General features: G+C 37.5%; 1 protein-coding gene across 4 annotated transcripts in view; it reads right to left on the bottom strand.

Annotated features, from left to right (window-relative positions):
- Nucleotides 1-8,885: 8,885 nt before the first annotated feature.
- Nucleotides 8,886-22,773, bottom strand: part of LOC113069502 (vesicle transport through interaction with t-SNAREs homolog 1A-like) — a 135,455-nt gene continuing 121,567 nt past the window's right edge. For 2 of the 4 annotated variants that reach the window (XM_026242628.1, XM_026242627.1), the window contains one exon: nucleotides 8,886-13,242. In XM_026242628.1, coding sequence (XP_026098413.1) covers nucleotides 13,149-13,242 — 94 coding nt within the window. In that variant the 3' untranslated portion in view covers nucleotides 8,886-13,148. The remainder of the gene's footprint in view (nucleotides 13,243-22,773) is intronic. The other 2 variants (XM_026242630.1, XM_026242629.1) reach the window with 1 other exon arrangement.

Genomic DNA, 22,773 nt, shown 5'->3' on the forward strand with positions numbered 1-22,773 from the left:
TAACGATACTTTAGAATCCACGCCGTCTATAGTGAAGTGTTCAAGTAACTCATTAAATGGAGCAAAAGCATGTTAGATTTCTACCTTTCAAGTCCAGAGGCGGTTTAACAAGCCATGTGTTGGTGTGTTTGTATTCAGGTGGTGAATATGTGAGTGTGTCCTAGGCCGGTCTGTTTAAGCCATCACTTTGCCATTAAGACCAAAAAGAGCTCTGGAGTCAGTGAGTGGAAAAAAAAGAGAGGAGAGGGGCTGAGAGAGCCGCCAGTCAAACAGGTGAGCTCACAGTGTGTTTCTGTCAGTCACATCCCTCTGAAGTTCATTTATAGAGGGGCAAGATGCCTCACTAGCTCCTAACAGGTAAAAGGTACCGTAATATCAGCCCCTCAGAGAGAGCAGCACAACCTGATGTGTTCTTTCAACTGTACTAAACTGAGTCCAGGTCACAGAAGTGCCCTGATTAAGAGAGAGAGAGAAGTTGAGAAAAGAAAGGCAAGCAAAATGGAAAATGAAGCACTGACCGACTGATCCACTGGAGATTCAGCTCAAAGAGGATGTTGAGGGGACGTTGGGACCTAGCTCCTTCGGCTGCGGTGTGGACAAAGAGTCATAGCCTTTCGGCCACGGTGCTGAGCACACTTAATATTTCATCCTGTCCTGAAGGCCAGAGCTGCTCAAGGCCACATCTCAACCTGGTCTCAAGGAAACTCAAAGCATTTTTATTCAAACTGACCCAGATCGTCCCTCCTGCCTTAAAACCGATACACAAGCATAGACCCTTGTGAATTTTTTTCCAAGACCAGTACAAAAATTGTTTTATTAACAGGCCTTCAATTTACATGCTGGTCTGCACTGGTCTCTTCGACAGAGATTGTACGCCAGGCCTTAAATCTCTGTGGTCAGGGATATCAAATACATACAGGAGCACCATTTACAAACCATTAGGGAATCATATGCTTCGTAGTTGTTTTAGAAACACACTTACAGAACCACAGTTTATTCCTAAGAGACAATAGTAATCCCATAATGCACTATTTACTGAAACATTATCGCTGAAAGTATGCATGACGTATGATCAGATTGAGACAGAATCTTTGATTCTTTTTTGTTTCTGAGCGATTTTAGAGGGGAAAATCTGTAAACATAATGTATACATTACATAAACAATGAAACACACAAAAAAGGGTGGAATCCAGTTTTCGCTAAATTCTAAAAAAATTTAATAAAAAAGTTATTGCTTCATACTGTATCTTACAGTGTGAGATAGTTTTTTTTTTTTTTTTACATTAGTTTTAATTTTACTCCGAAGCAGATGGATTTTCTGCGGTGAATGGGTGCCGTCAAAATGAGAGTAAAACTGACAAAAGCTGATAAAAACATCACAATAATCCACACCACTCCAGTCCATTAATTAAAGTACTGTGAAGCAAAAAGCTGTATGTTTGTAACAAACCCTCTACCTCTGAAATCGCTTTCTTTAGTGAAAATATCTTCTCATCTGAATCAGGAGAGAAATATCAACAGATCAAGCACCGTTTGCAAGCAAAAAATAAAATAAAAAATAGTTCTATTCTAAATAAATTTCAAAAATGTCTGGATTGTGATGTGAAAGGACAACAGGGGATGGGCTTTTTGTCTGGAGGAAGCATTAGCATGGATTATGGACTCCATACTTACATATGATTAAAATATCTCAGTGATGGATTTGTTTCTTACAAACACAAAGCTTTTCACTTCACAAGACATTAACTGATGTGGAAACAAACAAACTCATCTTGGATGTCCTGGGGAGTATATTTTCAGCAAATATTCATATTGGGTGAACTTTTCCTCCATCAACCAAAAAAGAATTTTACTTTTAATTTTAAAACAATTTTACTCCATAAACCAAATTTACCATGAGGCCGTTCAAATTGCAGTTCAGCAGTTTCAATCTTGTGTCGCCGGTCACAATACAAGCAATAACAGACACTTTTTGTAAGAGGATACAAAAAGGTCCAACAATCCGTTTCAGCAAAATCTCACTAAAGCATTTCAAACTGAATCCAGGATTACAATTATGCTTCTCGCCATTCTGTTTTGTTTTGTCTCATTTACCTCAAGCCCGCCGTTATCAGACAGTTATCTATGTGTGCATTTTCAGGCCTTTCACTGCTTGCTTTTTTTTTTCTGGCACGGTTGTGTGTGTGTGTGTGTGTGAGAGAGAGAGAGAGAGAGAGAGAGAGTTTGCGAATGTGCTCTGGCTTTGTTTTTCTTTTTGAAAATTCCTTTGATGTGTGTGTTTATTTATTTATTTATCTGTGTTGTGTGCAGGCCTTTTCGGCGGTTAAGGCTACAGTAGATGTGCTGTGCACAGCTCAGACCGCCATCCATCACTCGTGAACCTCTCTGACGGCTGAACCTCTCACCTTCCCTTCCCAGCATCCTCCTTTTGCTGCTACAGGAACACTTTAAAAGTCACACTGTGCCCAGACCGATTTCACCAGGCATTGCGTGAACCTGGACAGAGATTCCTGTAGGAGGTTAATGGCATATTTCCCTGGAAACACCCAAATCATTTTATATTGTTAGTAATACATTTTATAATGATGAATCAAAGAATAAATATCAGAAAAATTTTAAGGAAGAGGGACATCATTTATTAATTCCATGATAAAGTTAAAAAAAAAAAAAAAAAAAAAAACATTTTTTATATTTCTCAACAAATGCTCAGTTTAAGGAGGTGGTAAATATGTAAAATGTTTTGATTGCTAATCTTAGAAAATCAAATTAAATCTTATATGTAATATTTGTTATGCAAACTAAGGTTAATTTTCTTGATTAATATAATATAAAGTACTATTCAAAAGAAGTATTTTATGCTCACCAAGGCTGCATTTATGTGATCAAAACAGAAAAACCTGATATTGTAAAATATTAATACATTTTAAAATAACTGTTTTCTATTTCAATATATTTTAAAATGCAATTTATTTTTTGTGATGACACAGCTTAATTTTCAGCAGCCATTACTCAAGTCTTCAGTGTCACATGATCCTTCAGAAATCATTCTGATGTGCTGATTTGGTGCTTTTGCTATTATTAATGTAAAATAAAATACTTTTGACGGGGAACCGAGATATATGAACTAAACAGAAAGTTAAAAAGAAAAGAAATTAAAACATTTATGTATTTGTTTAGTTAGCTAGGTCACTTTTGATCATATATATATATATATATATATATATATATATATATATATATATATATATATATTTATTTTTTTGTTGGTGGTTTTATAATTTTCTAGAAATATATTGTAATATATTAATATAAGTAAATGAAAATATATCAACTGTAATTTCTTTTAAAAAGGCCCCCATGTTTTTAACACAATCTACTTTTAATGCTAGATAAATTTTCTGTTAAATAAACATATTCACACAACAAAAAGCACAGAGTTCCATAAAAAGTCCAAAGTTTCCAATAAGCAATAAAGAACTAGAAGAGATGAACTTACAGCACCTTATACAGACACAAGAACAATCCAGACTTCAGCTTTGACCAGAGTATATGAAGATGCTCTCCGTCACTCAAACCGATGTCCTGGAAACTGAAGATGGAAGAGATCCGCCTGGTCCTTCACACGGACAGACGTAACCTCAATCCAGGGACACACTCATTCACAGCATTCAGTTCGGTCTCAAGGCTAAACAGAGAAACACAAATGCCAGGTTTTTTTTTTTGTTTGTTTTTTTGTTAAACTAAAGGAAAGAAGAATGTTGAATGTTGTGTTTGTGGTAAAAGCTGCAAGTCTGCTTAGTTTGTTCTCCATTCTTTACGCTTTCATCTACTTCCCTTCTTCTCCTCTATTGTCAGTCGACTAAGATTATTTTTCTTGCTTAAAAGCACACACTTCACTGAAAATTACCCTTATAATTCTGACTGCCAACGAAACCCATTTCTCAAGAGCTATGTCCTTCATCCAGGCATGTGAAAGTTATCACAGCGTACAAAAGATGCTCATAGAGAAATAACACATCATCCTGGTCTCATGCTTCCTCAAGTGTTTACGTACCTGTGTAAAAACATTCTCTTAAAACTGACTCACATTCACCTCGATGATGACTAATTCAATCTTCGCTTTGGTTTACTATTGTGTAGGGTGTAGACTGAATGCTTAACTTAAAGACAGAGAGCTAATCGCCTGTTCTGCCAGTTCATTCTCTTTTCAGTTTGGTCTTTATAAGAGTAAATATGTGATAATTGAGGTTGGAGAGAATTCTCGAAAAGTGTCAAGTGGTTTCACCTCATTCGTGATGATATTTGCACGAAATGATGGGAGGTTTAGCTTCCTGCCTGGGCTTCATTACTCTATTACTGGCCACATGCAGACTGGACCCTTCAAAAAAAAAAAAAAAAAAATATATATATATATATATATATAAATATATATATATATATATATATATATATATATATATAATCATACTAAATGCATGTTATATTTTATTTAGTACTGTCCTGAGTAAGATATTGTACATAAAAGACATTAACATTTAGTCCACAAGACAAAAAAATGCTGAAATTATTAAAATAACCCCATTCAAAAGTTTGGGAACCCTTGGTTCTTAATACTCTGTGTGGTCACCTGATGATCCACGGCTGTCTTTCTGTTTTGTGATGGTTTGTGCATGAGTCCCTTGTTTGTTCTGAACAGTTAAACTGAGCAGTGTTCTTCAGAAAAATCTTTAAAGTCCTGCAGATTCTTCAGTTTTCCAACATATTTACATATTTGAACCCTTTCCAGCAGTGACTGTATGATTCTGAGATACATCTTTTCACACTGAGGACATTTGAGGGACTCAAACACAACTATTTAAAAAGATTCAAACATTCACAGATGCTCCAGAAGGAAACAAGATGCATTAAGAGCTGGGGGGTGAAAACTTTTGAACATGATGAAGATGGCCAAATTTGTCTTATTTTGTTGAAATATAATTTTTTTCCATTTAGTTCTGCCCTTCGTAAGCAACAGAAGATACTTGTATGTTTCCCGGTACACAAATTAAGTACAATTTACCTTGATCTTCAAATTCCAAAAGTTTTCACCCCCCAGCTCTTAATGCATCTTGTTTCCTTCTGGAGCATCAGTGAATGTTTGAATCTTTTTAAATAGTTGTGTTTGAGTCCCTCAAATGTCCTCAGTGTGAAAAGATGTATCTCAGAATCATACAGTCACTGCTGGAAAGGGTTCAAATATGTAAAGATGTTGGAAAACTGAAGAATCTGCAGGACCTTAAAGATTTTTCTGAAGAACACTGCTCAGTTTAACTGTTCAGAACAAACAAGGGACTCATGCACAACCATCACAAAACAGAAAGACAGCCGTGGATCATCAGGTAACAGAACACAGTTTAAGAACCAAGGGTTCCCAAACTTTTGAGTAGGGTTATTTTAATAATTTCAGCATTTTTTTTGTCTTGTGGACTAAATGTTAATGTCTTTTATGTACAATATCTTACTCAGGACAGTACTAAATAAAATATAACATGCATTTAGTATGATTCTCTTATTTTTTGAAAATCACTCATATTTTCACAGATTCTGCAAGGGGTGCCCAAACTTTTGAGCCCCACTGTATATATATATATATATATATATATATATATATATATATATATATATATAAAAATAACTTTGTTTAGAAAATTACATCGACATCATTTCACACATTTTGCAAATAATTTGTAGTTCAAGGTGGCTATAGATATTCCTTACCAGGTATATGCTATAAATAAAACGTTAGCTGAGCAGCATGGTTCTTTTGGAGAGTTGCTGCCAACTGTGAGTGTTGGCTGTGTTCTGTCAATCATGCCTGTGAGAGGTGCCAGTGAATTCTGGGTTTGTGCTAGAGAGGGCGATTGAGCATAAAACACTCACCTAAAAGCCCACCGGAATAAAACAACAATCACTCAGGTCACTGAGACAGCCTTTTGAATGAAGTTTGAGAAGTGGGTGGCTTCTTTTGGATGGTGAGAGAGAACAAGCACCAGAACATGCTTTTCATACTGTGGATGGACTTATAAAAAATAAAAACAAAGAAATATTTTAAGAATAAAGTCCTAACATTACGGATTAAACTCTATTTTGAGAACAAAGGCAAAATTATGAGAATAAATGTCTTTATTTTTTTTTTCTCCTACACTTAAAAGCGTAAACAATTTTTACACAAACTAATTACAAATAAATGGTAAATAATGATTTAAAATAAAGATGACATTTTGAAGTAGAAAGACTGAAATAGAAATTTCTCACAAAACGATTTTTTTATATATCTTCATTATTTTTATTTTTTACAGTGGATTTACTTTAGTATTACGTTACAATACTTTAAATTTTTTTCTTGATATTTTCAATATTATTTAATACTACTGCTACTGGGCTACAGTAAAACCTTATGAATTATGAGCTGCATAAATCAGAAAGGTCGCCAAGCAGTGAGATTTTTGTCAAGATTTCCATTGACAACAAATACTGTGGGGATAATCTTACTAAAACCCTGTCTGTTCATAGTAGGAAGCATTTTTTTTTTTATTACTTCCTTTTTGAATTGTTAGATTTTTTTTTTTTTTTTTTTTTTTTACTCAAAAGACTTTAATTAGAGTCAAGCCATTCATCTTCTTTAAAAGGATTTTGTGCATTTAGTAGAAGCCAACGTTTGGGATTCTTGAAGATCTGACAAAGTCCAACATTTAATCATGGAATTATTTTTAGACCAATTACTGGTTTGCCGCGTTAAGAGCAAAATCCACTTTCCAAATGATAATTTATCCTCTTTCTGTTATTTCATTGCCCAAAAAGAGAGTGAGTCCATTCAGTTCCACATTATGTGTTCTGGGCAGGTGTTTCAGATCATTTCCTTTTCTCTCGTCCGTTCCTCCTGCCCCCTACGCTCATTTGAATTTCTGCCCTGGCCTTTGGGGATCCAGCGATTTGACCATATTTTATTTATCAATTTTTGTAAAAGCTAATATTCAACAGCTGTGATCTATAGCAGAATTACAATTTTCAGGGTGAAGAAGGATTCAGAGACAGGAAGGAATGGGTACAATTGATAATAGGGAAAAAAAAGATCAGCAGAAAGGAAAAAGAAAAGAAGAAAGGGTTGTGTGTGTATATATATATATATATATTTTTTTTTATATGTATATTTTATATATATATAAAACACCACACGAGTTGTCTTTAAAAATAAATGAGAAAATCGGTAATCCCAGAGTCACTGCATGGGAAAAAAGAAAATCAATACTTCTCTCAATTCACCTGGGCCATCCAGAATCCTTGAAACGAACAAAAGTTGTGAAATTTGTTGCCAGTACCATACATCTTTTTCAGAGCAGCTGCCATCTTTAAAAATAAACTAGCTTGCGAGAGCAAGTGGGTGAGCGTGTGTTTACATGTCAGAATACAACGTGTTAACGTGCCGCAAAAACAACAGTTTCTAATTGGGTGCAGAGTCAAACCGACAGGAGTCTTCTTTCAGCCTTTGTAAAATGTTGTGTTTCTGAAGCAACTGTTCTCTCTGGTCATCTTCGGCGGCAGGCGAGCGTGGAAGAGAAGAGGGACATCATACAGATTTTGTAACCTTTGAACCATCCATTCAATTGACCCTGTATGCCAACCTGCAGGGACCCCCATGCATGAATCTGCTTCCATTTCCTGCCCAGGGAGAAAAACGCCAGACCAGTGCTGCCATTGGATGCACGCTCATGAATATTTAATCGAATCCCCCAGCTAAGGAGGAGGTGTCGCCGAGGGGGACTGAAAGACAGACATGGGGGGGCCCACCGATATGCCCTTTTCCAGGCGTCGCGTCAAGACAATGAAACACACACACACACACATACATATATATATATATATATATATATATATACACAAGCCTCTCCCCACCCTGGTGTTTATGGAGTACCATCACACACAAGCTTCAACAACAGAATCCAGCGCTCCCCCACACCCCCCTTCAGTCCGGGCAATCTACATACGGGGGTGCTAAGCGATCCCCCCCACCCCAACCCCCCCAGTTCATTAGTGTGCTCTTCAGTAGCCTGTCATAGAGGATGTGCTCCATCAAAGCTGATTGACTCTCGTTTTCCAGAGAGATGTCGCAGGGTATCACCACTCGCTCAGATCTCCTGCTTTGGGGAACATGAATGGCAGGCTGCCTTTTGAAGACAGTGATTTTCCACTGTTGCCTCCCAGTTGGAAATTTAGAATCTTGTCTGGTAAGACACCATATGCAAAATAAGTCATGCCATGAAACCCGACAGTCAGGCCACGCCATCCATCACAGAACTCATCTCTTTCTCCGCTTCCTGCAAAACACTTTCATGGTCCTGCTGAAACATCTACATAATAATAAATAAACTTGACATGAAAACACTAAATGGACAGTAACTACATTGAACATCTACTATAGTCGACTACTATATTATATCCATCTATCAATCTATAGTCAGCTATTATATGAGTTACAATATATACATATATTACACACAGATCTATTTCTCAGTATATGTGACTTCTCTAGAAGGAACCTAACAAGTGAGAGTAGGTCAGTGTAGCAGAAGTGCAGGGTGGAGGTGAGCAGTGTTTAGATTACGTGATATAGGTCAGGCCTGCTTCTGTGTTCAGTTGCACACACGCTCACACTGCAACGGCACACACAAGACAAAGGGAGAGAGTTAGTAGCACACGACTGGTGGTTTATCTGGTTAAAAAGTACCACAGCTATACTCTGTTCTTCTGTTCCACAAGGAGCCTTTGAGACGTCGGCCTGTGAAAAGGGCTCAGAAGGCAACAAGTGAAGAAAACGAGATGTCTAATGAGAGCAAGGACACGCTGCATGGGTGAAAAACACAATACTGCTTTAATGACAGTGTTGAACCTAGACAAGGTTTTACTATATCTACAGAAAACACTATTCATGAAAGTAATCACCAGTTGAACAAACATGAGATTATTCACACAAGCAGTAAGAGGGTTCTGATCATTACTGGGTCTCTGGCCTGGAGCAGACAGCCACATGTAAAGTCACACCCACTGACACACAATAGTCCACAGTGCAAACTCAGTATCAGATCCGTGGTTCCAGCGGATGGGTATTCACTCACATAATGGGACACCAAAAAAAAAAAAAAAAAAAAAAACATAATTGATGGATGTCATGTCACATCAACTGCATTCATTATTCACAGGAGAATGAGGATATTGTCGTGTGCATTTGTGCAACACATTTACATGTACAATTGTGCATGGTTAACCAGATAACAAATTAAAATAATAATAAAAGGAAACCTATTATCCAACAGTGCTTAACAAGAGAGGCCACAGATCTCCCTACATTAACTTGAATCTAACACAATCACTCACTCACTAACACACACACACACACACACACACACACACACACACACAGAGCCATCAGTATTATCTATGGGGTGAAATATTATCCCTGGATGTGTGAGGGAGTAAAAATAGCGAGAGATGCACAGTTTAAATTGTGGACCTCCCATCATGCTCTTCAGTAACCACAGAAAAAGCGCAGTCAGCAAACACTGACACTCATTTACACAGACTGATAATGTGACATCAATTTTAGTGTCAAATTTTATTGACCTTTCACTAAGCCCAACATAAAATTGAGAAATTTTATAATGAATAATAAGAAAATAAACAGGTTAAACATTTTTTAATTGTATTCTAATTTTAGACGTAATAAAGAATACAAGTATTTAAAGAATAAAAGAATAAACAGCCAACAAGTGAATAATTACTTATTCAGTATTCATCACTTTATATAAAATTGCACTGTTCACATAAATCTATAAAGCATTTCCAACTTAGCAACTGTAACCAAGGTGGGTAGAACTTAGTAAAGGCTTATTCAAAAAAATGTCAGAGAGATGTCAGTTAATCATGAGCAAGCGCTCATCTCTGCCGTGACCGCAGTGGGTCTTTTTGGACCCTGCTCTGTGATAGGAGCTAATCAGAGTCTCTTTCTCACTAAAGGCCTGCTAGCCGAAGTCACTTAGCAGGGTTAAAGTCAGGCATAATGAAATATTAAAGTGTGTCTGTAACTGCCACTATTGTTGCCCCTCGGAATAAGATATAACCCATTTTTGACAAGTTTTCATCCTTCTCACATAGAAGACTCTACACGCAAACCAAATCAGCTACAGGGAAGAGGGTAATGAATAACCTATTTCATATTCCAAAGACACCCGCTACTTAGAGAGAGAGAGAAAGAGAGAGAGAGAGAGAGAGAGAGAGAGAGAGAGAGAAAGAGAGAAAGGAGGGAAGGAGACAGGGAGGCTAAAAAAAAGATAAAAAAAGGAAGAGCAAAAAAAGAAAAAAAGAAGGGAAAAAATAGATGCGCCAGCCTGCAGAAGGTGTCACATGACACACCTCATGTTTAAATAATAAAAAAGGCGATATAAACAAATCATTAGCCCCCCCCCCAATGTTTGTTTAATGCAATTTCTTAATGAACATAATAGCCACAACTAATAATGAAAGAAAATAAAAACATCTAAATGGGCCCCAACTTATCGTCAGCGCTCAATTATTTCCTTGTCAAGTTGTTATGATTTAATGAGCCCCAGTGGGACTGACGGCTGTCAGTCAGCTCTGACTTTTTGACACCATTACAACTTCAAATAGAGCCGCAGCCACGCTGCTTCTCCACCAGCCACACACTGCTGAGAGGATCTGACAGGCCCGAGTAGAGAGAAAGAGAGAGAGAGCGAGAGACAGAGAGAGAGACACACACACACACACAGACTGAGCCAGCAAAACACACCGACACACATCGAAGTCATTACACGCACAGCCGACTGATGTCTCGCATACACGCGCGCAGGTGTGGAAACCGAACATGCTTGCTCGTCCCCCGCATGCACATGCATGTGAGAAAATAAGGACAAACAAATCTCATCTCTATCGTACTTATTTGCACATGATCTTTATCTCCGCATTTCGATGCAAATCCCAATCAGAGAGATTGCTGAGCTTTGTTAAACTGGCAGGATTCAGCTCGCCCTCATCCTTTTTTCTTCCTTCCTTAACTTAAATGATAACTCTCAATAGGTTGGCCCCACATGGGACAGATGGAGACGCACTATTTTGTTGGCCATTAATTTGCTGCTTTGAAGCCGTAGCTGTGAAGCAGAGGCAGAGAAACCCCCCACTAGGCTGCTTCCAAAATAAGACAATCCACCCGGCCTGAAACAGAATATCAAATGCTGTCTGCCTGTCTATCTGACGGTCCTTCCGTCTGTCTATCAGGCACCTCGACTGGCTGAGGGGTGCGCATGCATCCCATGTGGAAGGGGTGTTGATCATGGGGTGTTGGGAAGAGAGCCGGCGGTGTGCTAATCAACACAGTGTTCCAAAACCTAGTGAGTCACATACGTAGGCAGCATCACAGGCACACTCCCAATGTAAAGACTGAGGTGCCTTATAATCTGCTCTCTTTAAGATTTCTTCAGTTGGGCAAATTTTAAGACAACATTGCATATATCCCTCTGAGAGAAACAAGAAATCACAGAATGCACTGTGACAACTCAATGTAATTGAAATGGTTAATTTTACCCAATATTTGTGTGCTTTGTATTTTTGTGCTTATTATAGTATTGCGTAATTAGCTTAGCAACATGCTAACAGCTAACTTGATTCACTAGCATAGATTATTTGTCTTTATGCTTAACACATTTTTATTAGCTTAGCAACATGCTAATATCAAACTATATATAAAAAAAAACTGTTCCAAAATGGCAAACAAAATGAAATGTTGATGGCTAATTTGATGGCTGATTCATTCAAATTGATTATTTGACTTTATGCTTAAAACATTCCAATTATATTAGCAACAAGCTAACAGCTAACTTTTTTTAAACCAATTGTGAAGTTGGTCTCTTATGTGTTCAAAGTTGCTGACTATGTCGAGGGTTTAGAAACAGCCATTTATGAAGTTTTATTAGGTTAATTTCAGTTAGTGATGCTGCCTTGGACTTCAACTGCCTATGCATGCATAAGACAGCAAAACAACTCACTAAGTTTTGGAACTGAGCTAGTATGACAATAAACATTATTAATAAAAACTTACAAAGGAATCCTCGGATGAAAACATGATAAACGAAATAATTGTACTGTTAGTAGACAGCCAAGGTTACCGTCTTTCTGATAGACTAATACTCAACCAGCAGGTGAAAGCCTGGAGCAGACTCACACATTTTGCATATTTCCATACTGATGCTTGTTAGTTGGTCCCCGTATAGTAATAATAAAGCGCATTTGCAACACTATTGTACAGTAGAGACAAATGATATCATTTTAATGTCAAGCACTAATAGCTGCAACAGATTCCAGATGAATCAAAAGAAAGTTACAGCCAAAAATACAGCACAATTAATCTGATAAAAAGACAAATAAATACAGGAAACACTTCTTATTATGTGTTCTTGTTTAAAGCGGTCCTGCTGGTTTTACTAAACACATGCGAGGTCTTTGCTGACCTTAGAGGAACAGCGTGAGAAGCTACTAATCCTGGATGAAGGGGGACTGAGAGACGGGCGCGTGACCTTTGGGCTGTGTGTTGTGTGTGATTCTGCACCGTGTGTTAAATGGTACTGCACCGGGGGCCTTGCCTTGTATATGGCTCTCTCTCTCAAACACACGCACACATATACCTGATAAATTGAATTTTGCTAGTAGCTTTTAACTCTTATACCCTTTTCCTACCAACAGAAAAAGAAATCTAAACATTAAACAGCAGGTTTTGACATACGTTGATGTTCCTCTTCATGTTCCTCATCCATCTGGTGTTCTCATCATGGTCCTCGTGTCCACACATTCGTGCTGGGTTTCTCTATGGGTCAGTAAGTTTAAAAAATAATGGATGCAGCATAAATATAAGGGGAGAGAGGGTGAGAACGGTCCCGCTCTGCTCGAGAGCAGTGAGAAGAGGCCCCCTGTCACTGCCCACCAGGAATGATTCATGTGAACAATTTGTCCTAATTACTCCAGCCCAACACTTTTGTCACTATTAATCAAACACACACGCTCGTACACAAACTCAAACATGCAAGCACAGGGCCAGTCAGTGGAGATCAGTGCCCTCGCAAATTGAAATAGATGGCCAAGACGATGGTGAGGAGGATGATGGCACCCAGGATGAAGACCAGGACACGATTCTGAATGATCCTGTGGGTGAGGAGAGGGAGAGGTGGAGAGAAAGAGAAGACAAGATTAGACGATAGTAAAAACTACCCATTTTAACATTTGCCCACAAACTAGCATGCATGTAATTGAGCACATGCCCTGCAACTCGATAAACACATTTCACTTCAGTCAGACGCCTCTTTTAAACATCTATCGTGCAAAACATGTCACCCGGCGTGACAACTTAGCCTTTTTTCTCTCCACCTGTCTGTAGACATGCTTAGAGCATTTATTTTTCTCCAGAAAATAAAAAGTGTGGCATTTCTCAAGCTAATAGATTTCACATATTTACTGATGGAATTCTCCATAAAACCGATTTTCCTACTGTCACATGACCGAACCAAAAAGGCAATCTGTGCCTGCAGAAAAGTATTTGAAATCTCATTGTGCACATTTATTTCTTACTGGATTCTCAAAATGATTTGATATGCATATAGCATTTAGACTACCACCTAAAAGTTTGAAGTCGCTCAGGTTTTTTTCTTTTTTTGAGTAATGTTTTAGAAAGAAGCTTCTTATCCTTACCAAACTTCAAATAACTTTTCTATTTTAATATATATTTAAAAAAAGTTATTTATTACTGTGATGGCAAAGCTGAATTTTCAGCAGCCATTACTCTAGTCTTTATCTAACATGATATTATGCTGATTTGATGGTCATTTCTTATTAATATTAATGTTAAAAACAATTGTGATGCTTTATATATATATATATATATATATATATGTGTAAGTGTGTGTGTGTGTGTGTGTGTGTGTGTGTGTGTGTGTGTGTGTGTGTGTCTGTATAATGACATGGGTATGACACAGGTATTACAAAGAGTGACTTATGAGGACTTAACACTTGTCCCCATTTTTCAAAACGCTTATAAATCATACAGAATGAGGTTTTTTTGAGAAAGTAAAAATGCACAAAGTTTCCTGTGAGGGTTAGGGTTAGGGGTAGGGTTGGTGAAGGGCGATAGAATTTACAGTATCTACATTATAAAAACCATTACGCCTATGGGATGTCCCCACTTTTCACAAAAACAAACATGTGTGTGTGTGTGTGTGTGTATGTGTGTATGTATGTATGTACGTATATGTATATGTATATATATATGTATATATATATATATATATATATATATATATATATATATATATATATATATATAAAAAGAAAGAAAATTACAAAAAAAAATTCTCAAAAAAAGTCAAAAGTCTCTACTCAGAAGTACCAAAAAGAGCCAAACAAACTGTTGGCAAAAGTGGGAAGGAGGTACAAAGTGGGTGCGTGGAAAAGTACAGTGAGGGTGAAAGCAGGAGTTGTAGGGGTCAGACCCTGGGATGATCTCCCGGGGCGATCATCTGTCTCCTTTGTCATTCCTGATAAATGACAGAATTATCCCATTTGCTGACATGTGGAGAGAGCAGGACCACTGTCCACTCCTATAAGCAGGAGATGAATAACTCACACACACCCATTCATCACCACTGCAGCCGAGCAGCACACACACACACACACACACACACACACACACACACACACACACAGTGAAGGGACAAAAATGGCATTAAAACATATACATCCATGCTTCTACTCAAAACTGACTGATATTCATATTATGCTCTGAGATGTTTATTTTGTTAAGATAAACCATCAGGGACTTTTCCACTACAATGACAAAAGGTGTGTTCTGATTGGACGCTGGGCTGGCATAATTCATAATTGGGAGTGCATGCTTGGAGGAGGACATTTATTTAGAGCATGTTAAGCAAGGCCAGATCTCCCACATGTCTCTTTAAGTAGCATTCATTATTTACACTGACTACACACACAAACAAACACACACACACACACATAAACAAACTCCAAGCAAGAGGACAGACTGTTCATGATATTCAGAGATGTGCTGGTGCCCAAAGGGACAGGAAACAGCCGTGGGAGAGGGACGAACGGGAATTCTTGGGTCTGTATAAAGAATGTGTGTTACAAGATGGTACTGATTCTGTGCTCACTACTACTGGAGGTAATTTAGGTCAAGATCAAGATCCTTACGATTTTGCCACGTCCTGTCAATTGATACTAAGATAAAGTACAGTGCTTTTCAAAAGGGTCAGTAAGAATTTTTATTTTTTTAAGAATTTAAAAATTTCTTTCAGCAAGGATGCATTACATCTGTGTAAGTAAACACATTTATAATTTTACAAAAGATTACATTTCAGAAAAATGCTGTTCTTTTGAATATTCTATTCAACAAAGACTCCTGAAGAAAAACAAGTATCAGTGTTTCCACAAAAACTCACGCGCCCTTAGTTACTGTTGCTACGTCTGACAAGCCATGGTGCTCTCACGCCATACATCATAATCTCATACAATAAAAAATACAAAGCTGAGCAAAGAGGAAACTGACAACGTGCTGACAGACAAGACATAGCAGGTTACTTCTGGTATGAAACGAAGTATCAGCTTTCAAATTTAGTAAATTTTTAAGAAATGTAAATAATAAATAATATTTTGTGGCACTTTAACACTTTGACAGACCTCAGTTTAAACGGCACATGAACTGATCGTCTCTTCATATTTACTACTTTTTATAGCACAGAATAAACATGAATGAACATCAGAAGATATGTTTCTTCAACCGTGGAAAGACGTCAATACACCGTTAAAGTCCACTGACGTTACTCTACTGCAGTGGTTTTCAACCTGTGGTCCGCGGCTCCCTAGTGGGTCGCGGTGGTATTACAGGTGGGCCGCCAATTATTTTCTGTTCATTTCCAGTCAATTCTAGAGCTGTGCGATTAAAAGAAATCGTCATAAAAGAGCACACAGAGCAGCGTGTATCTTAGCAAGCACGTCTGGTTTTGTGACAGAGCAAAAGAAATCTGCGTGCGAACAGAGAAATTCACACTCGTGCATTATTTTAATGTGCTTTCGCGTTATATTTATGCGCTCTCGCTGCTGACCGCATACACATACTGTATACACACTGCAAACACCTGACGCACCACTACAATTAATGAGCTCTATGAAAAATGCATGGAAAAAAGAAAAAAAAAGTCCCTGTTTGTCTGTCCATTTTCTTACATCTTTACTATAGTGATAATTTTGACTTATGTCTGTTCTAGAGATGTTACAACTTTTTGATAAAGCTCTAATTGGTTTTCTTTTGGAAATATGTTTCAAATTAATCCTGAATGCATTTATGACTGTAAAAGCATATCGGTGTGTGTCACAATCGCAAAAATTTTTATTTTTTTTGTCCATATCGCACAGCACTTGTTCATTCAATAAATACAATTAACAATCTAGCTTCTGAGTACTAAGTTATTAACTCAACAATAGCAGGGTCAGTTAATTTTTTTGAAGTGGGCCACGCAAACATATGTGTGTGGTTGTGTGGGCCGCGAGTTGAAAAAGGTTGGGAACCACTGATCTACTGTTTACAATCTTATCTGGTTTATTTGTCACACAAAATGACGAATTTGGTATTTTGATTGGTCAGATCGCCTGTCAATCAAACTCCTGGCGAAGGTTGAATTGAAGCTCTTCTGCACAGTAATTTCACCATGGTAAAAAGTTTTTTTTTTTACTCGCTTGTGGTATATTAACATAACCTCAGGAGGCATAGTGCTTTTTCTATACATATCTTTTTGGTTTAGCAAAAAATACTTCATGGATGGACTTTTAACCTAATGAATAAACTTTGACTAACCTTAATATTCTGACCAAAAGCTCAGCAGTAGATTTTTGACTGAAGTGCAAGAGATTAAATACACAGTGTGTGTGTGTGTCAGTGTGTGTGTGTGTGTGTGTGTGTGAGTGGTTCAGGGGCTAGGCTGAGCTGTTAGCAGTAATGTAGATTAATCTGCCTTTGGTGAGGCTGCTCTGACAGGCCCTTGAGGGTGGGCGGAGAGGCCCCGGGCCAGACACAGAGGGAGAGCAAGTGAGTGAGTGGCCAAGTCATCACAGAGAACAACCACGCTTCCTTCACTTCAACGGCCCAGACCAACACCACCAGACTTACACTCTTGAAAAAGACAATGGAAAGTTGATGAATCTCTTCACTGAGATTCGTTATGATTTGAGGAACATGTTTGAGGAAGTAATTTATCCTGTCACGTATGAGAGCTCATATACTCACTGATGTAGTGGAACTTTTGTCTGTAAACTTTAAAATCTTCCCCTGTGGCAGTCCCTTTCAACGGCAACTAAAAATAACCACGAATGAATCTTAAAGATCAGAAGTACCAAAACAGATAATTTGTACCCCTTTTAAATCAATCTCAGAACCAGCCTGCATTTCCAAGGACTTGAAAACCAAATGATGATGCAGCTGACTGTTACTAAATAATCTTTCCACAACCAAACATGCCATATTGCTGTCTTTGTTTACAAGCCTTGCTTCTAGTTTTGACAACACATTTTTTTTTTTTTTGCCTTAAAACTGCCTTTTCTGCATTGGATACACTTGGGCTAGATTGGAAACAGCAACACCTTGTTTGTGGAAAAATGGGTATTGCATACTTCTTAAGCTAATCTATGGCTCCTCCACCTCCAGTCTCACCTGGAGTGAATCACATTAATATAAAGGGAGGACAGAGACAACAAGAGCAGGAGAAGAGTTGCATCTGATGCCTGTCTGATGGAGGTTCTATCCCATGCTGAACCATGTCTGGACAGAACAGAGCAGGACCCATCAAACCGCATCCATCCTCTCTGTCAAACACATGACAGAGGCTGGAAGAGACCTGTTCATGTTGTCACAGCTCATAGCTCAGGGTAAACCTTCTTTTACACGTTCACTTTTTCTGTCTCTCTCTCTTAGCTTAGGTAGGAAAAAAGAACCAGAGGTTCAAAAATGTACATGTAACATCAAATAAATAAAGTTTGCTTCAATGTAATGCATAAAGTATAAATCAAAACATTAAAACTTCATACCAAAGAAGATACACACCCCTGCTCAACTAATATTAAATATTAAAACACTTCACGAATTCACACTTTTAAAATTGTTAGCATAATCTCATGTACCAATAGAAATGTATCGTGTAGTAGGGCCCAAGATTCACAGAATGATTTGAATTCAATTCCCATGCTGGAATAAGTGAATTTATGTTTTTTTAATGCACCAAGTCAAACTTCAACACTGCTAGATCACATTTGGTTTAATTTTAGTTATTGATTTTAATGATTTTACCTCAAAATCGTGATGGACCCATTTGCTTCGGCCAAACCTAATCGCACAATAACTGCTGCATAATATTAATATTAAACTGTAAAAATAGTAATTTAAGTCTATTAATAATAGACTAGTAGTAATAGTCTATTAATAATCATAAATTAGTTCGGGGTCAGTCATTTTGTAAATGTTTTTGAAAGAAGTGTGTGACACACTGCTTTTTTTTTTTTATAAATATTGTAAAAAAGATAAAACACACACAAACAGTATACAAAGTATTACTATAATAACAATTGTATATATATATATATATATATATATATATATATATATATATATAAAATGTAATTTATTTCTGTGATATCAATGCTGAATTTTTAGTAGCTGTTACTCCAGTCTACAGTGTCACGATACTTCAGAAATAATTTTAATAAGCTAGTTTGTTGCTTAAGAAATATTTCCTATTATTTTCAGTTGTGCTGCATTTTTTTTTTTTTTGTGGAGACTGTGATACATACATATGATGTGTGATACATTGTAACATTATTAAATTCTTTAAGACTTTTGTTCAATTAAATGCTTTCCTGCTGAATAAAAGTTTCAATTTCAAAAAAAAAAAAAAAAAAAAAAAAAAAACAGACCATAAACCTTCGAACAATACTGAATATTTACATTTATCATGAGAAGACAGTGATCCACTGCATTTTTCCCAGTCTGTAAACATTCAAATTCAGTTTTAAATCCCTAAAACGTTGGATAAAGGGGGAAAAAACATTATGTCAGCTGGAATCTACAGATTTTTCCGATTTTTTTCCCCCCTTTTTTAATTTCATGAAATATGGCAAACTTCGATTCGAGACCCTACAGCGGAGAACCTACACTGTGACTTTCTCACTTTGAAGCACACAAATCAAACACGATGTGTGTAAGCACTGCCAAAATAACTCCTTCCAAAACCAGCAGACAAAATTAAACTGAGTCAATTGGGTTAAAAACATAAGTCTAACCTCAAAAGCACAACACCAAAGAATGAATGACTGTGTGTGTGTGTGTGTGTGTGTGTGTGAGTGTGTGTTAGAGAGAGAGAGAGAGAGAGAGAGAGAGAGAGAGAGAGAGTTCAAGCCACGAAGCCCATTTATCAGTGGAGGAGGTAGAGGAGACAGAGACAGATGAAAATAATGAGGAGTTTTCTGTCAGGAAAGATTTACAAAATCGTACCCGCGTTATTAAAATTTAAAACCTTTTTCCCCTTCTTTCCCACTATTTTTTTTCTCTCTCTCACACTCTCTACACTCTCAGTTCCCCTTATTAGTAGCCCTAATGAGGCCAGTGGTACACCTCTATGCCTGGGTGTGCAGGGGGAGGTGGGTGACAGAAGTTTACCCCATTCTAAAACCCCTAGCACCACACACACACACACACACACACAAACGCACGCACACATGCACGCATGCATGCACACACACACACACACACACACACACATGCACACACACATGCACACACACACACACACACACAAACTCAAAACAGAGACATCCAAAATATTAAAAATTTCATTTTCATTATTTATACCACTTTATAAACAGCAAGTTTCAAGAATCTGAAACATTTACAATATACAATGTAAAAGAAATACTCTATTTCTTTGTCACTAATCATATTTGTAAGGTTACCTTACATTAGTGTTTGTGTTTTTCAAGCTGACAAAAAGAATCACAGACTGTGAGGTTTTCTGTATTTTTTTTTCTTACAAAAAAGGTATTGTACTTCACTGGAGCAAGATAGAAACAAACGATGTGAAAGTGGGAGGGGAGTCAGCAGGATCATGTGTTCACTAATGGTGTGACTGATGGACATGATGCTCTAGGTGTGTTAGTATGGTGGTGGGAGGCCCGTAGAACTGATCCTGTGTTGGAGTGTGTGATCACACACTTAGAAAGATAAATGTTTTAGCAGGGCTTTTCAGCTGCCTTACTATACTGTACATGTCAAAGCGCCATCAACCTGTCAATAGCTCAGAGTTTTAGATGTAATAAAAACAAGCAATAGCATTCTTTGCAGTCTCTTTCAGAGTGACGAAAAGGGAGTCAGCATTAGAAACCATGATGTAACTAGCTGCTGTCAGTAAGAACCCCACTGAAGGGTTATTCTGAGATTTCTGGCAATGGCACAGTTATGTTTTGAAGATTGCTGTATTGGTCATACATTTTTCTTAACTAATTTTTTTTGTAAATATTGTATAAAACTTACACTCAGCAGTCTTACACTATTAATATATGTATACATATGTGTGTGCGATTTTAAATTAGACTGGATTGTGAAGAAAAAGCGAGTGAAATCCATCAATATTATTTACATATCATTCCAGATTGAGGTTGGTTGAGATCATGATGATCCAGATGGGCAAAATACTAAGTTTTAATTTGTTAAAAAAACATATCGTTCCTGTATTGGCTATTAAGTATCTATGAAAAAAATGTGTACAGTAAATGGGCAGAGCATGAAAAGCGGGGGACTTTACAAGACTTTTTAGGTTTAATTAAACACACACACACACACACACACACACACACACACACACACACACACACACACACATACACACATACATGAATGTCAGGGGGGAAAACTGCATTTAATTGCATGTAATTGACTTAAAAAGTCCCCAGCACTGTGTAATTCCCAAAAGAAAAACAGTAGTTTGCCCTTTAGTGCATTCTGAATCCCATATACACACACCCAAACACACCATGGCTACTTTAACAGGACTGAAGTGTATAATACAGTTGTTAAATAGGGTTTTATTAACTTGATTATGGGGTTGTGCAGCTTACTACAGTACTCTTATCATCTGAGCTAGATCCAGGAGTGAAGCTGCTCCAATTGGTGCGGACTGACTGTCCTATCACACACTGTTGTTTAGAAACAGGTAGACAGTGCTTTGACTGTGAATGCTTCCTAATGATTTCACTCCATATAGCTCTTTCTCACTGTCATCGTGTCTATCATAGGAACGACATGCCGCTTTTGCAACCCACTCATGGATAAGTCTGCTGCTTAACATGGATCAACAAACTAAGATAAGTGTAAAAGGTTATAAAGGGAATTGCTGAAGAGAGAGCACTAACACACAGGCATGAATATTGTACACATACACACAGGCTGAGACTGGCAAATCACACAACCCCGTTCAACTTGTAGCACTCCAACTCTGAAAGACAAATGAGCTCTTGCACATTTGGAGAAGCCCATGTGTCGGGAAGCTGTCTTTATGAGCTCCACACACACACATACATAACGAACACTTCTATGCCACACACTCATGTATTTTTTATTGCCAAGCTAACAATCTGACTAGAATCCTAGACTGGGATTTTAGACCCCTACAAGAGAAAAGAGGGAGGGATGGAGAGTGAGAAGTAAAAAGAGGGGGGATATACAGAGAACATGAGGTTAGTATCAGGTGCTATTTAAAAAAGGTTCAGACAAAGAAATTGAGAAATGCTTCGTTGGCGCCACTTCTTGGAATTTATTTTGCCTGCAACAGATTCCAGCAGCTGTAGCCTGCTGTCGTGGAGTGTCCAAGCTAGATTCCCTGCTCCCTCTAAATTTCTTGTAGAAACGTTCTTCTAACTGGCACTCTGCCAACTTAGTAGCACTCTCTGAAATGTAGTGAGCTGCCTACAATGGGTGATATTTTATAGCAATGTAGGTGACATTAAAGATTATTTCAAATAAATGCTGTTCTTTTGAAGTTTGTATTCAGAATTCTGAATAAAAATGCATCACAGTTTCCACCAAAACATTTCAACATGGATGATAATAAATGTTTATTGAGCACCAAATCAGCATATTAGATTGATTTATATGATTTATATGACCATATGATACTGCACATTGGAGTAATGGCATTCTTATATTCTATGGTTAACTTAGCAACATGCTTATGTCAAACTCCACTAAAATCAATTATGAGTCAAGTCTCTTCTGTACTTTGTTATGTGGCTGCCTGTATAAAGTGTAACTCACTTATGAGGTTCCATTTCAATTAAAATGCTGCTTAAGAAGTCTAGGAATGCAGCTCACTGGGTTTTGCACCAGAATGTCTTTCTTCTTCCAACTTTTTCAGTTCTTTCACTCTAGCTTTGTTAACTTCATCTCACCACTTTCTCTTATTCCATAACACTCTGGAATTTCTCAATTTCATCATTCTTCACTTATCTTTGCCTTTCCTTTTTTCTCCTTTTGCCTATCTCTAGTTAGAAGGAGGGTGTTGATGTCAAAACGAGGTAGAAGATTACTGTATATCTCAGGAACTTTCTCAAGGAGGGTAGCCTTTGCCT

The sequence above is a fragment of the Carassius auratus genome, unplaced genomic scaffold, assembly GCF_003368295.1.
Source record: "Carassius auratus strain Wakin unplaced genomic scaffold, ASM336829v1 scaf_tig00001679, whole genome shotgun sequence".
Lineage (NCBI taxonomy): Eukaryota > Metazoa > Chordata > Actinopteri > Cypriniformes > Cyprinidae > Carassius > Carassius auratus.